The sequence below is a fragment of the Cucurbita maxima genome, unplaced genomic scaffold (genome assembly GCF_002738345.1).
Source record: "Cucurbita maxima cultivar Rimu unplaced genomic scaffold, Cmax_1.0 Cma_Scf00024, whole genome shotgun sequence".
NCBI classification, from domain to species: domain Eukaryota; kingdom Viridiplantae; phylum Streptophyta; class Magnoliopsida; order Cucurbitales; family Cucurbitaceae; genus Cucurbita; species Cucurbita maxima.
In genome coordinates, this window is record NW_019272040.1 from 3,094,725 (window position 1) to 3,117,327 (window position 22,603).

The 22,603-nt window shown below is 36.8% G+C and overlaps 4 protein-coding genes and 1 long non-coding RNA gene across 5 annotated transcripts in view; 3 read left to right on the plus strand and 2 right to left on the minus strand.

Annotated features, from left to right (window-relative positions):
- Positions 1-1,446, plus strand: part of LOC111498137 (bystin) — a 4,248-nt gene extending 2,802 nt beyond the window's left edge. The window contains exons 7-10 of the mRNA XM_023149251.1: positions 176-322; positions 552-624; positions 721-787; positions 1,128-1,446. Coding sequence (XP_023005019.1) covers positions 176-322; positions 552-624; positions 721-787; positions 1,128-1,201 — 361 coding nt within the window. The 3' untranslated portion in view covers positions 1,202-1,446. The remainder of the gene's footprint in view (positions 1-175; positions 323-551; positions 625-720; positions 788-1,127) is intronic.
- A 2,400-nt stretch (positions 1,447-3,846) lies between these two features.
- On the plus strand, positions 3,847-5,467 carry LOC111498163 (probable WRKY transcription factor 53). The gene is made up of 3 exons (XM_023149288.1): positions 3,847-4,190; positions 4,276-4,404; positions 4,762-5,467. The coding sequence occupies exons 1-3, from the start codon at positions 3,928-3,930 to the stop codon at positions 5,240-5,242; spliced, it is 873 nt and encodes a 290-aa protein (XP_023005056.1). The 5' UTR covers positions 3,847-3,927; the 3' UTR covers positions 5,243-5,467.
- A 2,880-nt stretch (positions 5,468-8,347) lies between these two features.
- On the plus strand, positions 8,348-9,459 carry LOC111498193. The gene is made up of 2 exons (XR_002720733.1): positions 8,348-9,016; positions 9,103-9,459. It is a non-coding gene; the product is annotated as an uncharacterized LOC111498193 (long non-coding RNA).
- Positions 9,414-11,818, minus strand: LOC111498140 (protein trichome birefringence-like 26). Its single transcript, XM_023149255.1, has 3 exons — positions 11,520-11,818; positions 10,991-11,277; positions 9,414-10,529 (listed from the first exon to the last, which is right to left on the minus strand). Exons 1-3 carry the CDS (start codon positions 11,689-11,691, stop codon positions 9,765-9,767), a joined length of 1,224 nt encoding a protein of 407 aa, XP_023005023.1. The 5' UTR covers positions 11,692-11,818; the 3' UTR covers positions 9,414-9,764.
- A 5,587-nt stretch (positions 11,819-17,405) lies between these two features.
- Positions 17,406-21,148, minus strand: LOC111498102 (auxin response factor 18-like). The gene is made up of 12 exons (XM_023149183.1): positions 20,551-21,148; positions 20,318-20,433; positions 20,136-20,231; positions 20,006-20,062; positions 19,775-19,927; positions 19,611-19,695; positions 19,449-19,539; positions 19,196-19,360; positions 18,941-19,127; positions 18,724-18,871; positions 18,045-18,628; positions 17,406-17,967 (listed from the first exon to the last, which is right to left on the minus strand). The coding sequence occupies exons 1-12, from the start codon at positions 20,588-20,590 to the stop codon at positions 17,647-17,649; spliced, it is 2,043 nt and encodes a 680-aa protein (XP_023004951.1). The 5' UTR covers positions 20,591-21,148; the 3' UTR covers positions 17,406-17,646.
- Between the last annotated feature and the right edge of the window lie 1,455 nt (positions 21,149-22,603).

Sequence of the window (22,603 nt, forward strand, 5' to 3'; positions counted from 1 at the left end):
TTTTTTTTTTTTTTTTTTTTTTTTTTGTGTGTAAATTACTTTGATCGTAATTGTTTAGCTATTGTTTTTTCCATGGTTTTCTGTATGAACTTGCTCTGTACATGAATTCTCTAGAATTGGTGTGATAACATTTCCTTGTGCAGTATCTAACAATGTCTTCCTTTAATTTTGGAAGTTATTTTATCAAGCTTATCTTGGAGAAGAAATATGCATTGCCATACCGTGTAGTTGATGCAATCGTTGCGCATTTTTTGAAGTTTCTAGACGAGACGCGAGTAATGCCTGTAATATGGCACCAATCACTGCTTGCATTTGTGCAGAGGTTAGCAAAAAAGAGAAAAAAAAAAAAAAAAAAATCTTGTTTTCTGTGCCCGTTTAATGTGGTAGATTTCATTTTCTTTAGAATAATAACTAATATTAGTTTCAACAAATAGTATATCACAAATACATTTGAAGTTATAGAGTTTCTGTACAGATTTACATCAATAGTTCTTTGTGTTCTAAAATCTTGTGGTGTCACTTGAGACTAGTTTTGCGTAAATCTCATGCAGGTATAAGAATGAACTGCGGTTGGAAGATAAAGCAAACATTAGAATTCTTCTTCAAAGTCACAGGCACAAAGATGTAAGACTAAATTGTTTTGATTTGTAGCTTCACAAATCTTAATATTACTTTCCAGTATGGTGCCAATTATCTTAGAATTTGCCTTTTGGAATGTAGGTTACTCCAGAAATTATGAGGGAACTAAATAATAGCCGCAGTCGTGGTGAGAAGGACACTACTACAAATATCCTTGAACATAGTAAAATTTCGAATCATTATTGTTAAATATCTTTTTGCAGGCAGGAAACTTAATCTCATCTGAGTTCTTTATGCTATGATTTTTGTTGGCCAACAAAATTGTCCGTTTTCAAAACATCTTAAGTAGGTTTAAATTATGAATTTCGTCCAGATAGCTTAGAAGTCGATGCGTTCTTGAAAGTTTGAACACAGCTATTTAAACCATACCATATGGATTGATTTGAAACTGGAGTTGATCTATGCTGCTGTTGATAGTGTTCCTTTTGTTTGGATTTTGGACTAATTAATGTGATGTTGAAGGAGTTTGTTCCTTGACTAGCTTTTACCTTCAGCTCCTGTGACTAAACCTGTGGAAGAAGACCGGTTCAATATTCCACTAGTTCCAATGGAAGAGGATTAGCAGTTTCACAACATGGTTGGTTACTCCAGATTTTGTAGTGTTGAGAATTGATATGATGTTGAATTCTAAATATTAATTTATTTTTGCACATCGAAATCCCAGTCTGACAAGAAAAAGAGAGAAAAAGGTGTATTTTTATATAGAAAAATACTGGGAAAGATTTTATCTTTAACCTTAAAATGTGTGGTGTTGCTGAGTACGTCAATTTTAATTTCAAATCATAGTATGGATTAGTTGATAAGCAATTCTAAGTGAAAATTTGTCCATTTATTTTTAGTTTTGTTGGTTTTAGAAATTTGTAGTTATCGACGGATATTGTTATTTCTTTAGCTTTACCTTTTCGGCTTTCTCAAGGTTTTTATATCCTTATAAGCAATGTTTCGTTATTTTCTCTAAACGATGTGGGATCTCACAATTTATCCTTGAGAGTCTAGCGTCTTTGTTGACGCTCGGTGTCGGACTTTGATACTATTTGTAACAGTCCAAGCTTACTGTTGTCATCTTTAGGCTTTTTGTTTTAAAAGCTTACTGTTGTCATCTTTAGGCTTTTTGTTTTAAAACACCTCTGGTAGGAAGAGGTTTCCACTCTTATATAAACAATATTTCGTTACCTTTTCCAACCGATGTGAGATCTCACAATCTACCTTTCTTGAGACTTTTCTTTTTTTTGACTCAAAGTTGTAAAACACCTAAGATAGGAAGGTTTCTACTTTTATAAGCAATATTTTCTCTTCTTCAATCGATGGTGAGATTTCAAATGTTTCGTTTTTTCTCCCATCGACATCTTATAGGTATATTATTACTATGATTTGAAGTTTATCTTTATCAAAGAACAGATACCAAGACAAGCAGAATGGGACCAAAGGGGAAAAAACCAAACAATTTCTATGAAATTACATATGAAATGTTTGAGGAACTTTTGTTTGTTCCAGCTTCCCCACTCAACACGCCCGCGTGAGAAACCTTTGCCAAATTTGTGGGCTACTCTTATTCTATTACTCTCTCTCTCTCTTTAATGCTTTTTGATTTACTATTACTTTTTTTCTTTTCTTTTTTTTTTTAAAAAAGTTGCATTATTGTTTGGTTCTTAATTGGATGACAAAAATTTCCATGAGAATAGGTCGGATTCTCACTTGAACGAGATTTTCACGTTTTCTTTGAATTGTAGATAAGTTCTTGAATCTATCACTTTCGACCTTTGATTTTTAATTTTTTGAAACATCGATTCTTCCTCTCATGTGAACTACGCTTAAGATATTTATTTTCATCGTGTGTGAATTGGATCATGTTTTTAAACTTCACGTGATTACAATCGTAAAACTTGTTTCATGGAGAAGTAACGTGTTTTCCAAAAGAAGCAAAACTTACACACTGGTGTGAAGCTTGCAACATCGACTATGTTTCCTTATTTCTTTTTTTTTTTTTTTTTTTTTTTTTTTTTTTTTTTTTTTTTGTTCTAATTATTGACCGATGGAAAACAGAAAAAAATTTGAGACATTGTCTATGTCGATGTCGAGTAAATAAAGGGTACTTTTGGAATTAGACAATGTTGGAACCTTATTACCTTTAATTCTTTCTTTGACAAAAATGAAAGAGAGAACTTTCAACGCGGTCTTATTAGATTTTTCTAAAATAAAACTTCTAATCTATATATTTTTTATTTTATAAAATCTAATTTAAAATTATATATTTGAATCTTTCATTTTATATATTATTTTTTAAAATTATTTATTGGTAATTATATAATTAAAAATATATTTCACACTTTTAAGTGATAATTTGAATTAATCTGTAATTAAAAATAAAAGTATAATTTAATGAAATCATGATCCACTAAATATCTTTATTAATTAAATTACAATTAAAGTTACTAATTGAAGAAATTTTAAAAAAAATGTGATTTTTAAGCTTTTTAAATGCTATTTTATAAGTTCAATTAAAATTTATAAACTATTTAAAATAAGATAAGATATTACATGGAATATAAGAAATACAAATATTGATACTTTATTAAATAAATGAACATGTCCTTTTATTTATTTATTTATTGTTCTTTTTGATAAGGATGAAATGCCCCACTTGAAGCTAGTCTTTAGCTCAACTTAATATACATACACCCAACCATAATTTACTTTATCAAAAAATGCCTCATAATAAACCCGATAAAAAAAAATTGTAACGACCCATGTCCAGAATTCAAAATCTAGGATCCGATATATGATAGTCTCGATATTCTCTTGTGACATAGTCACGTTATCTACCTCTCACTTTTTAAAAGTAAAGACTATCAGACCAACACAAGTCCTTCCAGCATTTTTGTTTTCAAAATTAAATTCTTTTTAAAAAGAATTTTAAATGATTATTTGAAAATATTTAAAAACTTAATAAATTTTATAATGAGCACAACTAAAGGATTTTGTTATTTAAAATTCTAAACTAATTATAACATATTATATATATATATATATATTAGAGGTAATTAAAATAAATAATTTTAAAAAATAAGAACAAAATTATTTTAATAATTTGTGAGAAATATGACAAATTTCTAGAGAGAGAAAGATAGAGAGAGAGATGAACAATTAATGTCTTTGTTTTACTCGTTCCCCAGTCTTTTCCATGTTTTTTCCTTTCAGTTTCTCCGGTCACAATCATGGAGTTTCTCTCTCTGTTTCCCTTCCTTTATAACCCATTTTCATGCTTCCTCTGCTTCCCCAGCTTCGATCATGGAGTTTGTGAATCTAATCCAAGAGCTTAATCAGGGGAGAAACCTCGCTCACCAATTACGCGATCATCTTCATCCTTCTCTTTCTTCTTCTTCTTCTTCTTCTTCTTCTTCTCCATCTTCAAATGGCATTCTCTTGATCGATCAGATTCTTCGTTCTTACGAGAACGCGCTTTCTGTTCTCGCCGGCGGCAGCGGCGGCGGCGATGAAGAAATCCCGCCCATCATTGCTGCTGTGAAACATAGAGACGTATCGAAGAAGAGGTAATTTCGTAATCGATTGTTTTGGGATTTTAGGGCTTTGTTGGTTCGTGATTTTGATTGGATTTTAGGGTTTTGTGTTTTGCAGAAAGGTAATGGCGAAATGGAGTGAGCTGGTTAAGATTCCTTCTGTCTCCGCCATTGGAGCTCTTCCTGATGATGGATTTAGCTGGAGAAAGTATGGGCAGAAGGACATTCTTGGATCCAAATTCCCCAGGTCGCTTACCTTTTTATCTCATTATATTCTTCTCTGTTTCAAATCGTGTTCGTAGTGTTCATCTGTTCTTTTGTTCTTGTTCCTGCGGGTTTAATCATCTAAACTGAAAAGAGTTTTTGAGAATCGTTGAGAGATGAATCTTCGATCATTGATCGATTTATAGGTAAGTAATACGTCTCCATTGGTATGCTATTTTGAAGAGCTTATGCTCGAAGTGGATAATATCATACTCCTAATAAATTTTCGATTTGATGGATGAGAACAATGATTATGATCGATTTAGTTCATCACGTCAACGATTTATGAAGTAATATGACAGCAAAACGTAATCATTTTGTTGTGTTTTGGGAATTGCAGAGGCTATTTCAGATGCTCACACCGCTTTGCACAAGGATGTTCAGCAACAAAACTAGTTCAAAGATCAGACAATGATCCATCCATGTATGAAATAACGTACAGAGGTAAACACACCTGCAACAAACCTCTTCATTCAAACACCCCAAAACAAGAACAAAACCCACCACAATCACAGCAACATCCAATGCCAATGCCACCAAAACAAGAACAAGAGGAGCCATTGCAGCAGCAGGATGTCCCATTGTGCCTCACCGTCAGCTCGGACAATGTGGACGACAGCCTCCGACGACCCTTTTGTCCCCTGTCGCCATTGTTTCGATCTGAAGTTGAAGATGCTCAAAGCCCTTTTAGGGGAAGTGAGTTGGAGGGGTTAGAATTTTGGTGTATTGGGGATGGAGATTTGGTCTCAGTTCCGAGTTCGTTCACCAATATTTCCATGGGAGATTTGGAGGAGTATTGTAGTTTGGAATCCTTCTGCTGAATATAAACAAGCAATCGGCATTGAAAGAGAGATGATTTTATTATGTGAAGGTCTCCTGCATTGCTGCTTGGTTTTGAATTCAGTGTACTTATTCATCTTTCTTTAGGAGAAAATAGGCATTTGGTAACTTTCTTACCACTTGTGTATTTGAATTAGAACAATAAGATTGGAATTCGTATTCATATTTTTTTCTAAAAGGACCAAAATACCCTCATTTTCAAGTCCCGAGCCGAGATGTATCCATCGTTGAAGGGAGTTAACGATGTAACGAAGCTTGTTTCTTAAAAGATTCAATCCTCAATCCAAGGAGGCGTTTTAGAAGTCAGGTCCTCTCACAAAACCAATGTACGTAGATCGAGGAAGAGGAGATGTGATGAAGCATTCCTTATAAGAGTATGAAAATCTCTTCCTAGTAAACACACTTTAAAACTGTGATGCTGACGACGATACGTAACGAGCCAATGGACAATATTTTCTAGTGGTGAGCTTACAAATGTTATCAGAGTCATTCATTGGGGCGGTGTGTCAACGTGGGCATTGGGTTCTCAAGGAGAGAGGGGATGGATTGTGAGATCCCACATCAATTAGATAGGAGAACCAAGCATTCCTTTAAAACCGTGAGGTTGATGACCGATAAGTGACGGACCAAAGCGGACAATATCTACTAGCGGTGGGCTTGAGTTGTTACAAATGTTATCAGTCATTCATTGGGGCGGTGTGTCAACGTGGACATTGGGCCCTTAAAGAGAGAGGAGATGGATTGTGAGATCTCACATTGAAGACAAGATAACTAAACATTTCTTTAAAACCGTAGGGCTGATGACAATAAATAATGGGCCAAAGTGGACAATACCTACTAGCGGTGGGCTTGGACTCTTCCCGGATTCATTTTTGTGGTTGGTGGCATCATCAGCTTTGTGGGTAACACGTGTCAACTAAGAATATGTATCTCGTTATTTTTTATTCATCAATCATGTTTTTTTTTTTTGAATAACTTGATTAGCATTAACAATAAACGTTAAAATATTTTATCAACAAAAATAAACTTAAAAAAATTACTGTCAAAATTTTCTCACTTTTGGGTAATAAATATTTACTCACAATAGTTTTGTTTTCAAATTCTTGTAACTAATAAAATTTTAAACATAATTTGCAAATATACCCCCAAAGCATTCTCGATTTGTTCATAAGGGCCTCGAACCAAAGATAATCTCACCGTCCATTGGGTCAGATCTGAACCATCGAAGTTTTGGGCCTGAAAATGGTAAGCCCATTTAGTGAGTTCCAATCTATAAGTACGATAGCTGATGCTCACCATTTGAGCCATTTTGGTCATTGGGAATCAGACGGAAAAAAGGAGCGAAACCAAAGATGATCTACCGGAAATGGAGTCTTCTCACCGGCCCCACCGCTATCTTGGGCGGCATAGTTGTCTCTCTGGCTGTCGCAAACTTCATCTTCGTTAAAGAAGTAATCCCTTACTTTCCTTAATTCCCTTAGCTTTTTTTTTTTTTTTCCACTTCTGATTTCTAATTCATCTAGATTCTTTCCAATATTTTGGTGTTGTTGTTATTAGTTTGTGTGTATGTGTGTTCTTTTATATGATCTGTTTGCCATGATTTGGATTTGTTGTTATGCGGCCGACTAGATTTAGGGTTTCGCATGATTTTTCCTTCTGCTCTCTTTTGGTATCTGGAAATCGTGTTGTGAAATTGAAAATGAATCTGTTCGGTGGAGATGGATGTGGCGTTTTTTCCTTATTTCCTTTTGAAACTTTCTCTTTTGCCTGAAAAATTTGGAATCTAGGAACATTTCACGCATTTTTCTAATCTCGGGACTTGAATTTGGTAGGATGAATGCTTTGCTCTGGGGTTGGGTGATCATTTAGTCTAAGAGTTTAAGCAGTTGAAGCAAGATTATGTTAATATTTTCAATGTCTCTGTTTGGTTAAGTTGAATTTTTTTCTTTTCAGTATATTATTAAAACTTCAGTCCATACTTACTGTATGTGCTTGTGGGTAGGCAACTGGTTCATACTTTTCCACTATATTCATTTACAGACAATAGAATTGCTGCATGTCTCTGAGTTGCCTCTTTTAATTATGTCTATATATTGGCCATTGATGTGCTGGCAATTCTCACTCATGGTTTGAGCTCTCTTAATGTTGCCGAAACTTCAATAAATCTAAAGCTTAAGTGACTTCAATCTAAACTTGGCGGTGTCTTTATGAATGAAGTTTGTACTTGAGTAGTACTTTCATTTAGCCTGGCTTTTCCATTTAGTGGTTTGACGATGAATAGATCATAATAGTAACACCATATTTTTTTCTTCCTTTAATGAATCGACCTGAGGATACAAAATAGTTGGTGGTAAGGGTTGTAGATGGACCTCCTCCCATTGTACTCTTCCTTTTTCTTTAGCAATTCCATAAGAGGGTAGATAAGGCTGCTGATAAAGCACAAGCCAAACACCTCATAATGTTCCTAAAAATGGCTTGGACTTTTTTGCTGAGGTTTGCTGTGGCATATCAAGCACGGCTTCAATTTTTAGTTGAGTCCACATGTGTGCCTTGTCAACTCACCAAATTGTTAGACGAACGCGACTCTCCACAATGGTATGATATTGTCTACTTTGAGCATAAACTCTCATGGCTTTACTTTAGGATTTCCCAAAAGGCCTCATACCAATGGAGAGAGTATTTCTTGATTATAAACCCATGATCATTCCCTAAATTAGCCGATGTGGGACTTTTATCATCTAACACCTCCCCTCGAACAAAGTACGCCTCCCCTTAATTGAGGCTCGACTCCTTTGGAGTCTTGTCATTTTTTACTATGCCTTCGAGGAGGGTTGACTCCTTTCTTTTGGAGTCCTTTGTTCGACATTTGAGGGTATACTAAGTTTAGGGCATGGCTCTTATACCATGTTAGACGAACACGACTCTCCACAATGGTATGATATTGTCCACTTTGAACATAAGCTCTCATGGCTTTGCTTTGAGATTCCCCAAAAGGCCTCATACCAATAGAGAGGGTATTCCTTGATTATAAATCCATGATTATTCCCTAAATTAGCCGATGTGGGACTTTCATCATCCAACACAAATAACCAAGATATTTCTTTGAATGTTACGTTGAAGGTGCGCTGTGGTATTACGCACGCTGAATTTACATCTTCAACCGAAAAATTCTTGATCATTCCAAAAACCCTTTGTAGAGCTTCTACAGGCCATTCTTATATCTTGGATTTGAAAATAGATTCTGTATTAGGTAGTTCTTACGGTTACAGTTTCTAATAAGCAATTAATTAACCATGTATTGAGGATCATTATTATGGATTCTGGATCAAGTATGAGTTTCCTTATAGATACAATTTCTTGTAGTATAGAAATTTGTCCAGAAAATTTATGTTGAATTCATTTATTTATATTACTAACCATTAAAAATTCCAAGATATTGGGCAGGAATCTTCTCGAAGGAAAGAAGAAAATTCTTTGGAACACTGTTATTAAGTCTCTCATTGATTGGTCAGGAAGAAATAAGAAAAATTGTAAAATTCACTGGAACAATGTTATTAGGCGTCTTCCATTGAAAACTTAACGTCAAAGAAAACTGATAAATTTTCCGATAGTTTTAATCATATTTGTATTTTTTGGAAAAGGGGGCATGCCACAAAATGGAGCTCGCTTTGTAAAGCCTTTTGTAATGAGAATTTGGTGCCAATTGGAGTGTTTCTTCCTCATCCTGTGTTTTGTATTTCGTTTTTCGATGAGTGGTGTTTATTTCTCAAAAGAAAAACATAATTGATACTTCTTTTTTCCTTAATTGACCGTAATCATTCCTACGAATGTTCATTTGCAGGATCCATTTCTGAAACCGAAGGAAAGGAAGCCGGAACCAGCTACAAAATGAAGGATATGTTCAGCGAAGGTTCCAATTTAAATCATCTAGAGATTGTATCTGGATTGGTGTTGGCTTTAAATTGTTATTTTGCTTTCTCATTAGAATTTGTTATTAGTTCTAAGATTCTCGGTTAGACCTGACTAGTGATCTTTATCTTTAAATAACCAGATGAGAAACGTTTCTTTGGCCACGATCCAAAAGTTTCTCATCGACTATTCTCGAATTGGATGAAGGTGGGGAATGTATTCGAACAGTTGGGTGTGTGGTGGATCCTTATGCTGTCTAGATTTGCAGAAGGAAAACCAAAAACAAGAAACAAATAGTAAATAAACCATCACTCTTCTTTTTGTTACAAAAGATTGATTATTAGGTGTCCTTATTTCTTTTTTCAGCTCCATCACGCTTGTATTTTTGTTTACAAATGGTTTTACAAGATTGATCAATGAAGGCATTTCTGTTTCTACATATATATATAAAGCATTTATTCTTTTCCAGGTAAAACAAACAGCCACTCCAAGCAACCATAATCCTTTGTAGTAATATCACCTTCTATTGCAACCCTGTGAAAGTTGAATCTTGTGTTCTCCAAATATGTCCAAACCCTTTGAATCTTCAATCCTTTACATCTGAACCAACAATTGCATTAGCAAATCATTCCAGGAGTCTATTGGACCTGGTAAACACCAATGTAAACAATCAGTCTGAACTTTTTTATTTCCATCTGCAAATGGATGGAACTGCCTGTATGGACCCGGGTGCCCATCAGGTCTCAATAACGAGAGTTGGGTCGTGTCGAGAAGCTTCAAACTTTGGTCCTTTCCAGACCCACCAACCTTCCCGAACTCTTCCAGTTCAATTTTTCTCATTGCTACGTCCACATCTTTCATGTCAACCTCCCCTCCCTTGAAGGGCACTGTCCTATTGCATTGCCCTCCACTGAACCATTCTCCATTCTCAAAGTGATCTGGTGTGGTAGTTCTGAAGAACACAAACGCCTTGTGATTGGAACCCGTGACGAAGTCAAATACTCGGTTGATTACTTTTCGATACGCATACTCAAACCCTAGGTCTGTTAAGTTCTTTACCAAGCAGTTATGGCAGCCAATGACAGTGTCGTTCTCGTAGTATATAGCAGTCTTCAAAAACCATTTCCCACCTGCAATTACAACATAATCAAGATCCTTATACTGTGAGGTCCATTCTTCACCGAGCTTGTTGAGATGGAGCTGGACATCCGAACTCGAAATTCCATTGATATCCTCAAAAATGACCGCTTTCGTTAGGAACGGGTCCCAAATCACTGAAAGTGTGAAGTTGTGAGATGGGAAGCTCCATTTTTTGGATCTGTACTCTTCATCATGGTAGATCTCAACTGCTTCCTCCACCTGTGGGACATTTCCACTGAACTTTCTTCAATATCAAAACATATCAACAAATAATGAATTATGCCAAACAATAAAAAAGAACACGACAAGAAGCAAAGTCCACACGACAATATTCAAAGTGTTCCAGTGGGGGTTAGTATTAATTTCTAGTGTAGTTCGTTTATTGGTCAATTATTGAGGATGCAAATATTGATGATGCTTTACTGTAGCAGTAGACCAAACATCTCTTTGTAACGACACCTTAGAGAAAGATGCAAAAGATAAGGTTCCTTTGCTTCTAAACAAAGTTAAGTTCATTGGAAATGAACTTCTTAACCCCCTGTTTCGAATGGGGATCTAACCACATAGTTCTCCTCTGTTTAGGCTCGAAAACGATCCCACGACATCACCTAATCTCGACACGACACAGAAACAAGACTAATAATTGCTTGAAACTCAAAGAATTGGAAGCTGTATAGTACCTGAGACAGAGTACAAACCAATGATTGAACATGGTTACGTTGAATGGAATCGCCAACGAAAGCCCATGATTTGTTCCTCATTAGATTAAGAAACTTCCTGGGATCAAACTTCGGTAACTCACAGTCCTTTGGACTCCATCTCCAGTAAAGATAACCCGTGTCGGGTCGTCCGTTTCGTACACAGTTCTGATGAGCTTCAATGACATGGCAGCTCTCATTAGTGTAAGAGGGTCCAGCAGGGTCTGCTACCCATTCCCCCACAAATATATCACATTCTGCTCTAGTATCTGAATTTGTTCATGAAAAAACCAGAATCAGTGAGTATCAAACATAGGAATTTCAGACAGATAAGATAATAGTGATGAACTTAGATCTATCCCCAAAATGTTTGGAGTAATTGTCTGCTATTAGGTTTGATCCTGTGATCCTGTTTGTCTGAAAAAAGGGTTCATATGAGATTTGTTGTAGGGAGGGGGTATTTTCCCGAGAAAACCCATTTTCCTGGAAAGTGAAGAGAAAAGAATCTCACCATTTTGAGGGGAATGAGCTCTGATTTGAAGAGGGGAAGATGATATTAGCTTGGAAGAAACAGAGAGGAAAATGTGAAAAGAAAGAGCAATGAAGAGTAAAAAGAGGGCAAATTTGAGAAGAACATGTCTTTGCTTTCTCACAAGAAATGGGTTATTGGGTTCAACCTTCATATCTCTCTCTCTCTCCTCTGCTTCTGAGACGAAGAAATGAAGTGAGAGAGAGAGACTTAATTCTGCAACCAACCAAAGAGGGCCTTAATTAAGTGATGGGGTTGTGGGTTTAAGTCTTGAAAAGCTGATGGATGTAGATGGGTTGATCCCTTATGAACCTTCTTTCTTTTCCTTTTCCCTTTCCTTCTTATATTGCTGTCACTTTTGAGCTTGTTCCCCCCTTTTCTTTTGATAAATTATTGACCAAATCCATCCATCCATCTGCTTCTCATCTTGTTCGATATCCGTTATATGTATGTCTTTTAATAACTATTAGGTACATATTCGACGTTTCTCATGTCTTTAGGTACAAAAGTACTCGTGTTTTGTTAGGAACTAATTTCCTTTATTGTTAGGGGAAAACAACTACTTGAAGGGATAGCGGAGCATATGTACGGTTGAGAGCGAACCAGAGGGAAACCAAAACATTGGTAAGAACCAAATTTAGATGTAAGTATTATGATCTTAGCTGTAGTAGTTAAAAAAATATATTATTGTATGACATTAAAGTTTAATTGTAGTAGTTTATGTAGGTTTGAAAGTATAGGATATGTATATATAAATAAACAAATAAGCTGAAAATAAGGTAGAAAGAGAAGGGCAATGTGATGGTGGCAAATGCTTGAACCCTTCTAATGAACTTCTCTTTATTCTTTGAGATAATGGAGGCATTAATGAGCTCATATGGGGAGGAGGGGAGTAAGCCGGGATTGTAAACTCGAATCCTAATTTTAGGATGACGGACCCTTTTAATCCCGTCCATAGACATGTCACTGATTGAGAGAAAAGTGTCATGATGCAACCAAGGAGAATGATGGAGAATGATGCATCACTTAATATACTGAGAAGACGTTTGTGTGTATTGGGAGTTTTGGCATAAGGCTCTCGAGTTAGATGCATGCGGCTATTACTTTGCAGCAATATGGACTCGACCCATTTCATATATTTAGTTTCTCCTCTCACTGAGTTTTTCTGGTTCCCCTCCTCGAAACGAATAGAAAAGTAAGTAATAAATAGGTGAAAGAATGAAAAAGAAGACGATTTACCTTCTTTACAACCCCCTCTCATTGGTCGAAGGTTGCTTGCAACATAAGTTTGTACACGAAATGAAGTTCGGTTGACGATGAAAGAATTTCACCTAAAGTTTTCCATAAGGATGGCCATGATCGAGTTTAAATCAAAACGCTACATGGTTGGAAGAGTATACGAGTAACCCTAGAACACTAGACAACTACCTTCGTTACTCATCAAAATAATAAATAAAATTTTGTGGTAAAGGGTGGTCCCTATGTCTTTTTTCTTGGGCTTTTGCATTGGAATGGCTCATCATCAAGCCTATTTAGCTCATATTATGGATGACCCATCAAGCCTATTAACCCATCAAGCTAGCTTTTTTTTGGCATTTTAGAAATTAAGTCTCCTTGTATGGAAATTTAATATTTCAAAAATGCACGGATCCCACATCGATTGGAGAATGGAACAAGTGCGAGCATAAACGCTGGACCTCGAACGGGGGATGGATTGTGAGATCCCATATCGGTTGGAGAGGGAACAAAACAAGGGTGTGGAAACCTCTCCCTAATAGACGCGTTTTACAAACATTAGAGAAAGTCTAAAAGGAAAAGCCTAGAAACGACAATATCGGTTTGTGGTGGACTTGGGTTGTTACAACGGGAGTTATTTTAGATTCCTCTATCGTAGATTCAACTAACCCGAACCCCTTTTTGGGAACTCAAGCTCACTACTAGCCGTATGACCTTTTTGGGCTTTTCCTTTCAGCCTTCTCTTCAAAGTTTTAAAACACGTCTACTAAGAAGAAGTTCTCACACCTTTAAAAAAATGTTTTGTTCTAGTCTTTAATCAATATAGGATCTCAGACATCTCGACCCAAGCGGTTAAGGGCAAGAGAAATATTTCACATATTTCCACGACGGTATAATAGTGTCGGTTTTAAACATGAACCCTCGTAACTTTACTTAAACACCTCCCTCCCGGGTTCGGTGGACGTTCATCAAATTGTGTTTGGTGGCTTGATTTTAGCATCTAGAGAAAGCAAGTGAATCATTAATGGCGTCTAAATTACAAAGAAATGGTCGTCAAATCTTCGTTTTCTCTTGGCGAAGTTGGAGAATCAATGACTGCGGCAGAATAAGGCAAAGAATTTGATGAGCTCCATAGGGATGTGAAATTAACATATCTTTGTCTCGTTTTCACCCAAAGAACAATTTTAATGATCCTTCTCCTACCACCAACTTTTTATCAGAATCTTATCCCTATTCATCGATGAAAAATAAAGAACAGGTGTGGAAACTTCTCTCTAACAGACGCGTTTTAAAAATCTTGAGAGAAAGTTCGAAAGGGAAAGCCCGAAAAAGACAATATTTGTTAACGGTGGGTTTGGGCCGTTACAAATGGTATCAGTCCCCAAGGGGGGTAGACACGAGGCGGTGTGCCAGTAAGGACGCTGGGCACCGAAGATGGGTGGATTTGGTGAGGGTCCCACATTGATAGGAGAAAGGAACGAGTGCCAGCAAGAACGCTAGACCCTGACCCACATTAGTTGGGGAGGAGAAGGGTGTGAAAACCTTTCTCTAGCAGACTTGTTTTAAAAACTTTGAGGAAAACCCGGAAAGAAAAAGCCCAAAGAGGACAATATCTGCTACAATGGGTCTGGCTCGTTACAGTGTAATACACATCTAACCAACATGAATGACCAAGCTAGAATTAACAAAGTGTGAGCAATCGTGGAGAAGGAAAGGCCAAACGCTTAGGTCAAACCGGGAATGAGCAGCAGGACATCCCCATTTAGAAAGAAGGGTCAGGGTCAGGGTCAGGGTCGGTAGCTTTCCCGGTCCGTCTTTATTTTATTATTATTAATTTTTTTGTTGTGGGTTTAGTCAAAAGAGTTGCTTAATATTGTTTGAGAAGGAATCATATCTTCCATTTGAAGCTTAGTTTTATCCTATTCTTTTACCTTTTTTATTATTTTTTTTTTTAAAAAAAAAAAAGATAAATTCCTTTTAAAAGGAGAATAGAAGTTCATATTGGAAATGATGATCTCAAACCTTAGAATTTTAATCAATTTGATGGTTCTTTGATAAGATGCTCATACCCAATAAATTAATATCATTTAGATCCCACCCTTTCCACTCACCCTTTTTTTTATTATTATTATTATGTTTGATTTGGAGTAATCAGCTTCGATCGACTCAATTTTAGTTTGGGTCGGGTCATGAACGTAGCTAACAGCTCAAGTCCACTACTAGCAAATATAAATGTTTCATTCCCCTCTCCAACCTAGGTGTGATTTCACAATCCACCCTCCTTAGAGCCCCAAAGTCCTCCTTAGCACACCACTTGGTATCTAGCTTTGATACCATTTGTACTGCTAGTAAATATTGTTCACTTGGTCCGTTATATATTGTCAACCTTACGATTATGTGTAGATTTCTACACTCTTATTATGAATGTTTCGTTCCCTTCTTGAATCTATGTGGGATCTCACAACACTCGGTATTCTCTTCGAGAGTTTCAACTACTCAAATATGATAATTTAAACCTCCAACCGAAACCGAAAAGGAACGAGTACATATCAAATTTTATTTAATTCGGGGAGGAATATGTTGAAAATATTGGAAGATTTTGATTTTGTGAATCATTGGCCGAAATGTGATATTCCACGAGATAAAAAGGGGTTTGCGAGTAGGAGAATATGAATATTATACTCATCATTCAATTATTTATTATTTTTGTTTTTAAAAATAAAAAACATCAAACCAAATTGAGTTAATTTTTCTTCGATGTTTTTTAATATTACTTTTGCTCGAGTAGTTAAGTAGCTAATTAGAGTAACAAAAATGTCACATACCCGTAATAACAAGTCCAAGTTCACTGTCAGTAGATATTGTCATTTTGGACTTTCTCTTTCGGGTTTTCCCACAAGATTTTTAAAACGCCGTCTACTAATAAGATGTTTCCACACCCTTAGAAAGAATTTTTCTACCTCGTTTGTGACTTAGTCACACTACATACTTGTCTTGAGTTGTTTTCAATAGTGAACGTTATCCGTACACATCAACATGTACGTTCTTATTCAAATGTTTCTTGGAAAATTCATTCAATTTTGTATTATTTTCAATGGTTAATCTTATTCGAGCGTTACATAAAATGACGAGAAATTTTTAAAAATTATAATAAATAAAAAGAAATAAAGTAAGAGGAAAAAGATATGGTCATGATTTGGTAATACATACGTAAGTATAAAATAAACAAGGGAGTGTAAGGAGGAGGAAACAAAATGTGGGGCCATGACACGTGGGTACGACAGCAACCGTACCACGTGGCCTACGTTAAAGCCTGTAGGGCCCATGTATAATTTTTTTTTTTTTGGAGGGGACCACTTCGATTTTTATGTGTGGGGGGAACAAGACAACCTAAAAGATGGATGTCTGGTCACTGCTCAGAAATGTGGTGCCATTAAATTAACTCTTCCCTCTGTTTCTTCACGCGCCATTCTCCCGCCGTCCCCACCACTCTCCATTTCATTTCTATATCAAGAGAAATTAAATATTTTTTTAATCTAAATTTATTAGACCGGAACGATTTAAATCAAAATATTTGTAATAATTACAAAGTATGTTAACATTTTGAAAGAGAATAAAAATGGGTCGCCGATGGTGGTTGTGGTTAGTTCAAGGATCTTACTCGGCCGAGTGAACTTCTTTATCGTAATGCTCTTCCTGTGACGGACTCCTTCGATCCATTGTATTAGAGCGATGAGCTTTAAAGGAGTAGAGAAGTCTTCCCCTCCGAAAATTTGAAGTATGGCCCTTCCCGATAAGGACCTACCGTTAGGGTATAAGCACCCTCCACATCCCGCTTCAAACTTTTCGATTCCTCTAGGAAACTCCTCTATTTTCTTTCGAGAAAGGCATTCCAACTTCAAAGGTAGATGAGCCAAGTCAAGATGTGTGACGAACGTTTGATGTATATTCACCAACATTTCTATTGCGATCTAGTCCTACTTCTTCATTGCGAGGGATGCAAAGGAATGTTGGGATCATTAAGCATTGAATTCGAATTTTGAATCCTAATCCAAACCTTGGGTATGAGACAGACATCACAAACCCAATTCATCTAACTTTAAATAATTTGGAACCGATTATAACAATATTATAGTCCAACACTTATAAGTCTACAATTGCTTCTATTGTCATTGCAAACATTGAGCGAGAATGGTAAGGAGCGCACAAACAATGTCATTGTACAAGGATACAATCCGCCCCCACTAGATTAGGAATGCGAAGGAGACTTACCTCTTCGAAAGGAGACCCGAGAAAGAGACCAACAGAAGAAAAAAAAAAGGACAAGTGGCAACCATACATGGTACTTCTCGACCGTGTCTCCAAAGAACAGTTCAACGAGCGACTCAAAGTGGTAGTTTTTATTAATTTGCTCGTTTAAGTTGAAGCATAATACATATCACTAAGTAAGCAATAATGGAAAGATATGTCTTTATCCAACAGATTTTGTAGTTGAAAGTGGCTTTAAGAGAATAAACAATCTTTAATGAAAGCTACTTGTTGCCTCATTACCTTTACACCAAACACCAAACACCCAACTTTTATTACCTTTTTTGGATCAAAACCTTCTCTAGATATGAACTCATTCAGAGATTTCAAAACATCATCAAATTCTTCAAAGATTTTCAAGAACATGGGAAGAACATTTGAAGCAGTGGATAGAACAGTAAGAACTTTATACACAAGGAATGTAGCTGGATTGTTTCAAACTGCAGAAAAGAAGCAGTTTCAGCTCCTTTACCAACAAAAGCAGTTCCAGAAATTCCTAGTTTTCATCAAATGTTCTATAAAAAAGGCTAAATTACTACACTACTTACTGCTAAGCTGCTAATATTTAGGATTCTGTCTTGCGCTCTGAATCCAAGCTATCTAAGGATGGTGGCGAAACGAGCTTGCTGTTGCTACTCATCGTCTTAACTTCTTCGCTCGAGTATATAAAGATCCTCTTCACCATCTTGCAGAATTCTGGCCATGGATCATCCCCCACGAGCATCATGTCGTATTCATCGTCTGTGAAAACGACAGACCACTTGTTCATTTCGCGAAGTTCTCCTTTTATTTCGAACACGTTCTCAAGTTCGTCTATGAGATCTTCGTACCCTTTTAGTGTCGTTAAGTCAACTGCTCGACCGACAGCAACTCCTTGCATTTGTACCTTCTCAAGAAACCAATAGTGGATGTTTTTAGTCAATAGAAAACAACAAAAGATAAAGATTTGGAACGTGATTAGACCTTTGTACGTGTTCTCGACGATGAATTCGGAATGTGAATCGTCTGTGTTCCTTTCATCGACAGCTCTGATGCAACTTGCTGCTGCTCCTTTCCTGCATCGGCTTGAGATGTCACAGCAGCTGTCGGTACTGGATCCTTGGCACTGTCGGTGGCCACCGTAGTTTGGCAACACGATTTCTTCTCCAAGGAAGGGACAATGCTAGAGTTCGTTTTCAAATCGATCCCGAATATTCGGCAGCCGAGAGAGATGTCGGGTTTATTCCCTTTCTCCGATTGATCGTGCTCATTGAGCTCACTGCTAGGCTTTGAAGTACTAGATGGAGAATAAGGGGAGGGAAGAGGGTTCAGGGAGTTATTACAGAGTGGAGGAGGAGGAGAAGGCCAAATGCCTTCAACATGTGCCATTGGATTGCAGTGGCTTCGACAGCTATCGACATTGACATCGAGCGTTTGCTGCCAGAGAGACCAAACAACCTGGTTACCGCTGCTCGGAACATCATTAGCACCACTTAGTTGGGGTATCTCGTGAGGAATCGTCGATCCGTGAAGCCAAAAACCCGTAGGAGTCGAGCTAGAAGTGTTTTCTACAACCCCACAATCAACATACATTGGAATCAAACATAAGACATGGAAGAAGCTAGCCTTTTCGAACGAGAAAGCAACTAGTTTTCCTGCTTACCAGGAGGAGGAACCTCGACGGGTCGAGCCCTCTTACTCTTTATGGATGGATGAGTGAAGTTTAAGGACGCAGACGGTGCAAATGGTTCAATTTCCCACGGAGAAACTCGCTCGGGCCTCTGGATTGCAGCAGCTTCATCCCATTGAATCTAGTAAATGCCAAGTATCAGGAGTTGTGTATTATCTTTAAGAATCTAATTCAACCAAACTATGTTCACCTTCAGTGATCGCCAGTTAGAATCAGACCAAATTGGGGATATGTCTCCAACACCAACAATAGTACCAGTGAACCTTCTCTCTGGTGATTCCTCTCCTTCAAATCTCATCTTAAACCGCATCCCGACTTCATATCCGTTCTTGATCGTTTCCAAGTATTTGTTTAAGCCGATGATGAATTGGCTAGTTCTGTCGATGACGATTCGTTACGGCTAAATCGTACCAAAAAGCCAAGGATTTAACGTGCAGAAACAAACCTCGGCTTGTAATACACAACAAAAAACGTCTGCGTACGAACAGCATGAGAAGCAGTAGCAAGAACTCCAAGATGCATACTATGGCTAGATATCACAGAGGAAGGCATCAAACTCTGCTGTCGAGCCTGTCGTCGAACCCCGACTCTTAGTTCCCCATTGTCACCCCTAACAAAAGTGAATCAATTGTCATTTTTCATACAACAAAATGCAAAACAATAATGAACTCTCTGTATCTAAGTATCCATATATGAACCTTAAGAACACAAAGGCATCCCCAGCAACGAGTCGTTTCGATACGACGAACGTACTCCACCCTGTTGTTAGCAAATGCCTCCGTGGTTGACCTGGTTCCAAAACATAAGATCAAACAGAGAAGAACAGACAGCTTTGGTCATCATGATCAGCTTAAGTGTACCTCTGAAAATATGCTTAAATTTCCACTCATGTCCATGAAGATCCTTGGCAGCTAGCTCCTGAGTTGGGGTGGACTGACTCATGTCCTAGGATTAGTTTAGAACAGACAAACATTAAGAAACCAAACCAAAAAAGACACAAAAACAAGACAAGAATTGAGCTTACAAGGGGAGGAAGGCATTCAGTGGCATGTTTTTTAAGAACAGAGAAACCTCCATGAGTGCTAGTATCAGAAGCTGTCAAAATCTTACAAAAAGAATGAACAGTTGGCCTTGTCCGCTCAGGCGGCTCTGGATCAGGGCATTGCGGCTCACTTTGCTGCTCATCCACCCACCAAAAAACATTACAACCAAACAACAAACAACAGAACAACATTAAAACCAAACATATACATACATCAGCTTCTGGTTGTAAAGTGATTTGAGCATAGACCTCATCCGTTTCCTTTTCAGCCTGAAAATTGGAAGAATCAACAAAAAAAACAGCAGAGGGACAAGAACAACAAAAAAAAAAGGGTAATAATTACCAACAAACGAATGTTCACGACACGACAGAGGATCTTAGAAGGAAGATCAAAATGAGGGATTTGGTGATTGAGTTCATGATTTGTTGACTCTTCCAGCTGATGAAGAACAAACAAACAGAAGAAATCTCAGCCTCAAAGAATTGAAGGTTTTCAAGTTTGAAATGGAAGAGAGTTGAAAATACTTGTTCCATATGCCCTTGAGGGAAGTAAAAAACCCTTTCTCCATTGAAAGGAACTTCAACAAGAGGCCCTGCACAAGCCTTCCATAGCTCCTCAAACAGACCCTCACCTTCCAAACCTACCCACCAAGCAAAAACAATCAAACACTCCAAAAACTGGTCGGAATTTACAAAATTCCTCGGTTTCTGCTAAAACCCATATCAGAAAACAGAGAAGAAATTTCAGGGTCTCTCACCTTTATGAAACTCCGCCGGATTCTGCTCTGAAAGCGTCATTCAATTCAAATGGGTCTGGAATGCCAGGAGAATAAAAAACAACAAGAACAAGAACAAATGAAAATAGACCAGAATCCGGCTACCCCATTTACCGATCAAAGGACAATACCCAGAAGAAAGAAAGCGAGAGAGAGAGAGAGAGAGAGAGAGAGAGAGAGAGGAAAAGAAAAAAAAAAAGCTCAGAAATGATAATTAGGAGTAGAAGTTATTTTTTTAAGGACTGTAACAGAGTGTGGGTGTGATTATTGTTATCTGCTGTGCTTCGGTTACAAATCAGGTTGTTATTTCGTTTGCGAGAAAGGGTTGTTCTGGGGGCAAATTTTGTTGGTGTCTTTAATTTCATTGCCTCTGCCTCTCCCTCTCTCTCTTCTGTATTAAGGGAGCTGACTTAACGTTACCAAATCCCCAAAATATGGCTTTCTCAGACGCCTCTGTTGTCTGTCCATCTCTGCCTGCAAGTGCTGTCGCCGTCTCTCTCTCTTTCTCTCTCTCTCTCTCTGAGATGGGGAGAATTGCAATGGGGAGAGCGCTCTTTGGAGCACTCTGTTTCTCTCTTCTTCCTCTCCTCTTCTCTTCTCTTCAATGGCTTCTTTTTCTAATTTTGTATAAACAAAGGTCTATTCTTCCAATTACTTCTTCTAATTGAGGGGAGGACCATTTTTCCAATTTTTAAATATGTTTTGTGTTTTTAGATTCACAATTCGTTGAACATCAGTTCGAAAGATGAATGAACCATTTAGCCCGTGGATATCGAGGTTCCACAAGCGGTACTTCCTGATACTGTATTTGAAGTAGTTGTTCGAACTCCTTATGATATATGCAACTGAAACAAGTTCTTGCGAATGGGAAAAGGGGCCGTTTGAATTTGGTATTGTTCTTATTTTACGATTTGAATTAGCCCCGATCGTATTTCTCCCGAAATTAAAGAAACAAGGGGCAATCTGTCTTTATTCTTGTGATAGGACCCGTTCCAAGTCAGAAATATGATGAAATCAACTTTCTTATTCTTTCCCCTATCCCACCCTGCACTCAGAAAGATGTTCACTTCTTAAAATTTCCCTAATAAAAGTGTTTTAAAACTATGAGATTAATGATTATATGTAACAGACAAAAGTGGATAATATCTGCTACTGTGTGGATTGAGATTGTTACAAATGGTATCAGAGTCAAACACTGGATAGTATGAAGGACGATATCTATTGATAATGAATTTTGAGTTGTTACAAATGGCATCGGAGCTAGATATCGGGGTGTTGTGCTTACGAGGACGCTAGGCCCTTGATTGTGAGACCCCATTATGATAGCGAGGACGTCAACCTCCTAATAGGTGGATGAATTGTGAGATCCCACGACGATTGTGGAGAGACAGGAAGGAATGCAACATTCCTAAATGTATTCAAATTGGTTTTCATTATTTAATGATTTATCCATTTGAATAGTAAATCTTATTAAATATAAAAATTGATTAAATCTATGTTATAAATTTTGTGACAATTTTATTTATTTAATTTACAAATGGTTGGTCAATAAAATATTAAACTAATATTATAATTTATTTAATTGATAAATACGAGATTTTTATTATAAAAAAACATAAATGAATGGCAATTAAGTATGAAGTCGCATAAATTCACCTAAATTTTAAAAAAATAATCCAAATCCCAAAGCGTGAAGCTATAATTTATAAATTTATTAATATTAAAAGTATTGGGAGAAAAAAAAAATATATTTTATTATATATGAGTACTAGGTTTGTTCTCGTTTTCTTGTTAACATAAAAATAAAAATAATAAAAAAAATAAAAAGTGTAACCAACCTGTGATAGATGGGAAATTTCGTACCATGGGAATATGTCCCACCTATCATTATTATTTTATTATTTTTCAATTTATAGTTTATTATATTTCCAATAAATATTTAATTTAAGGTTGCTGGACTTTTTAGGTAATTTCATCGAAAATATAAAATAAATTTATAAATATATACTGTTTTTTTTTTTTTTTTTTTAGGAAA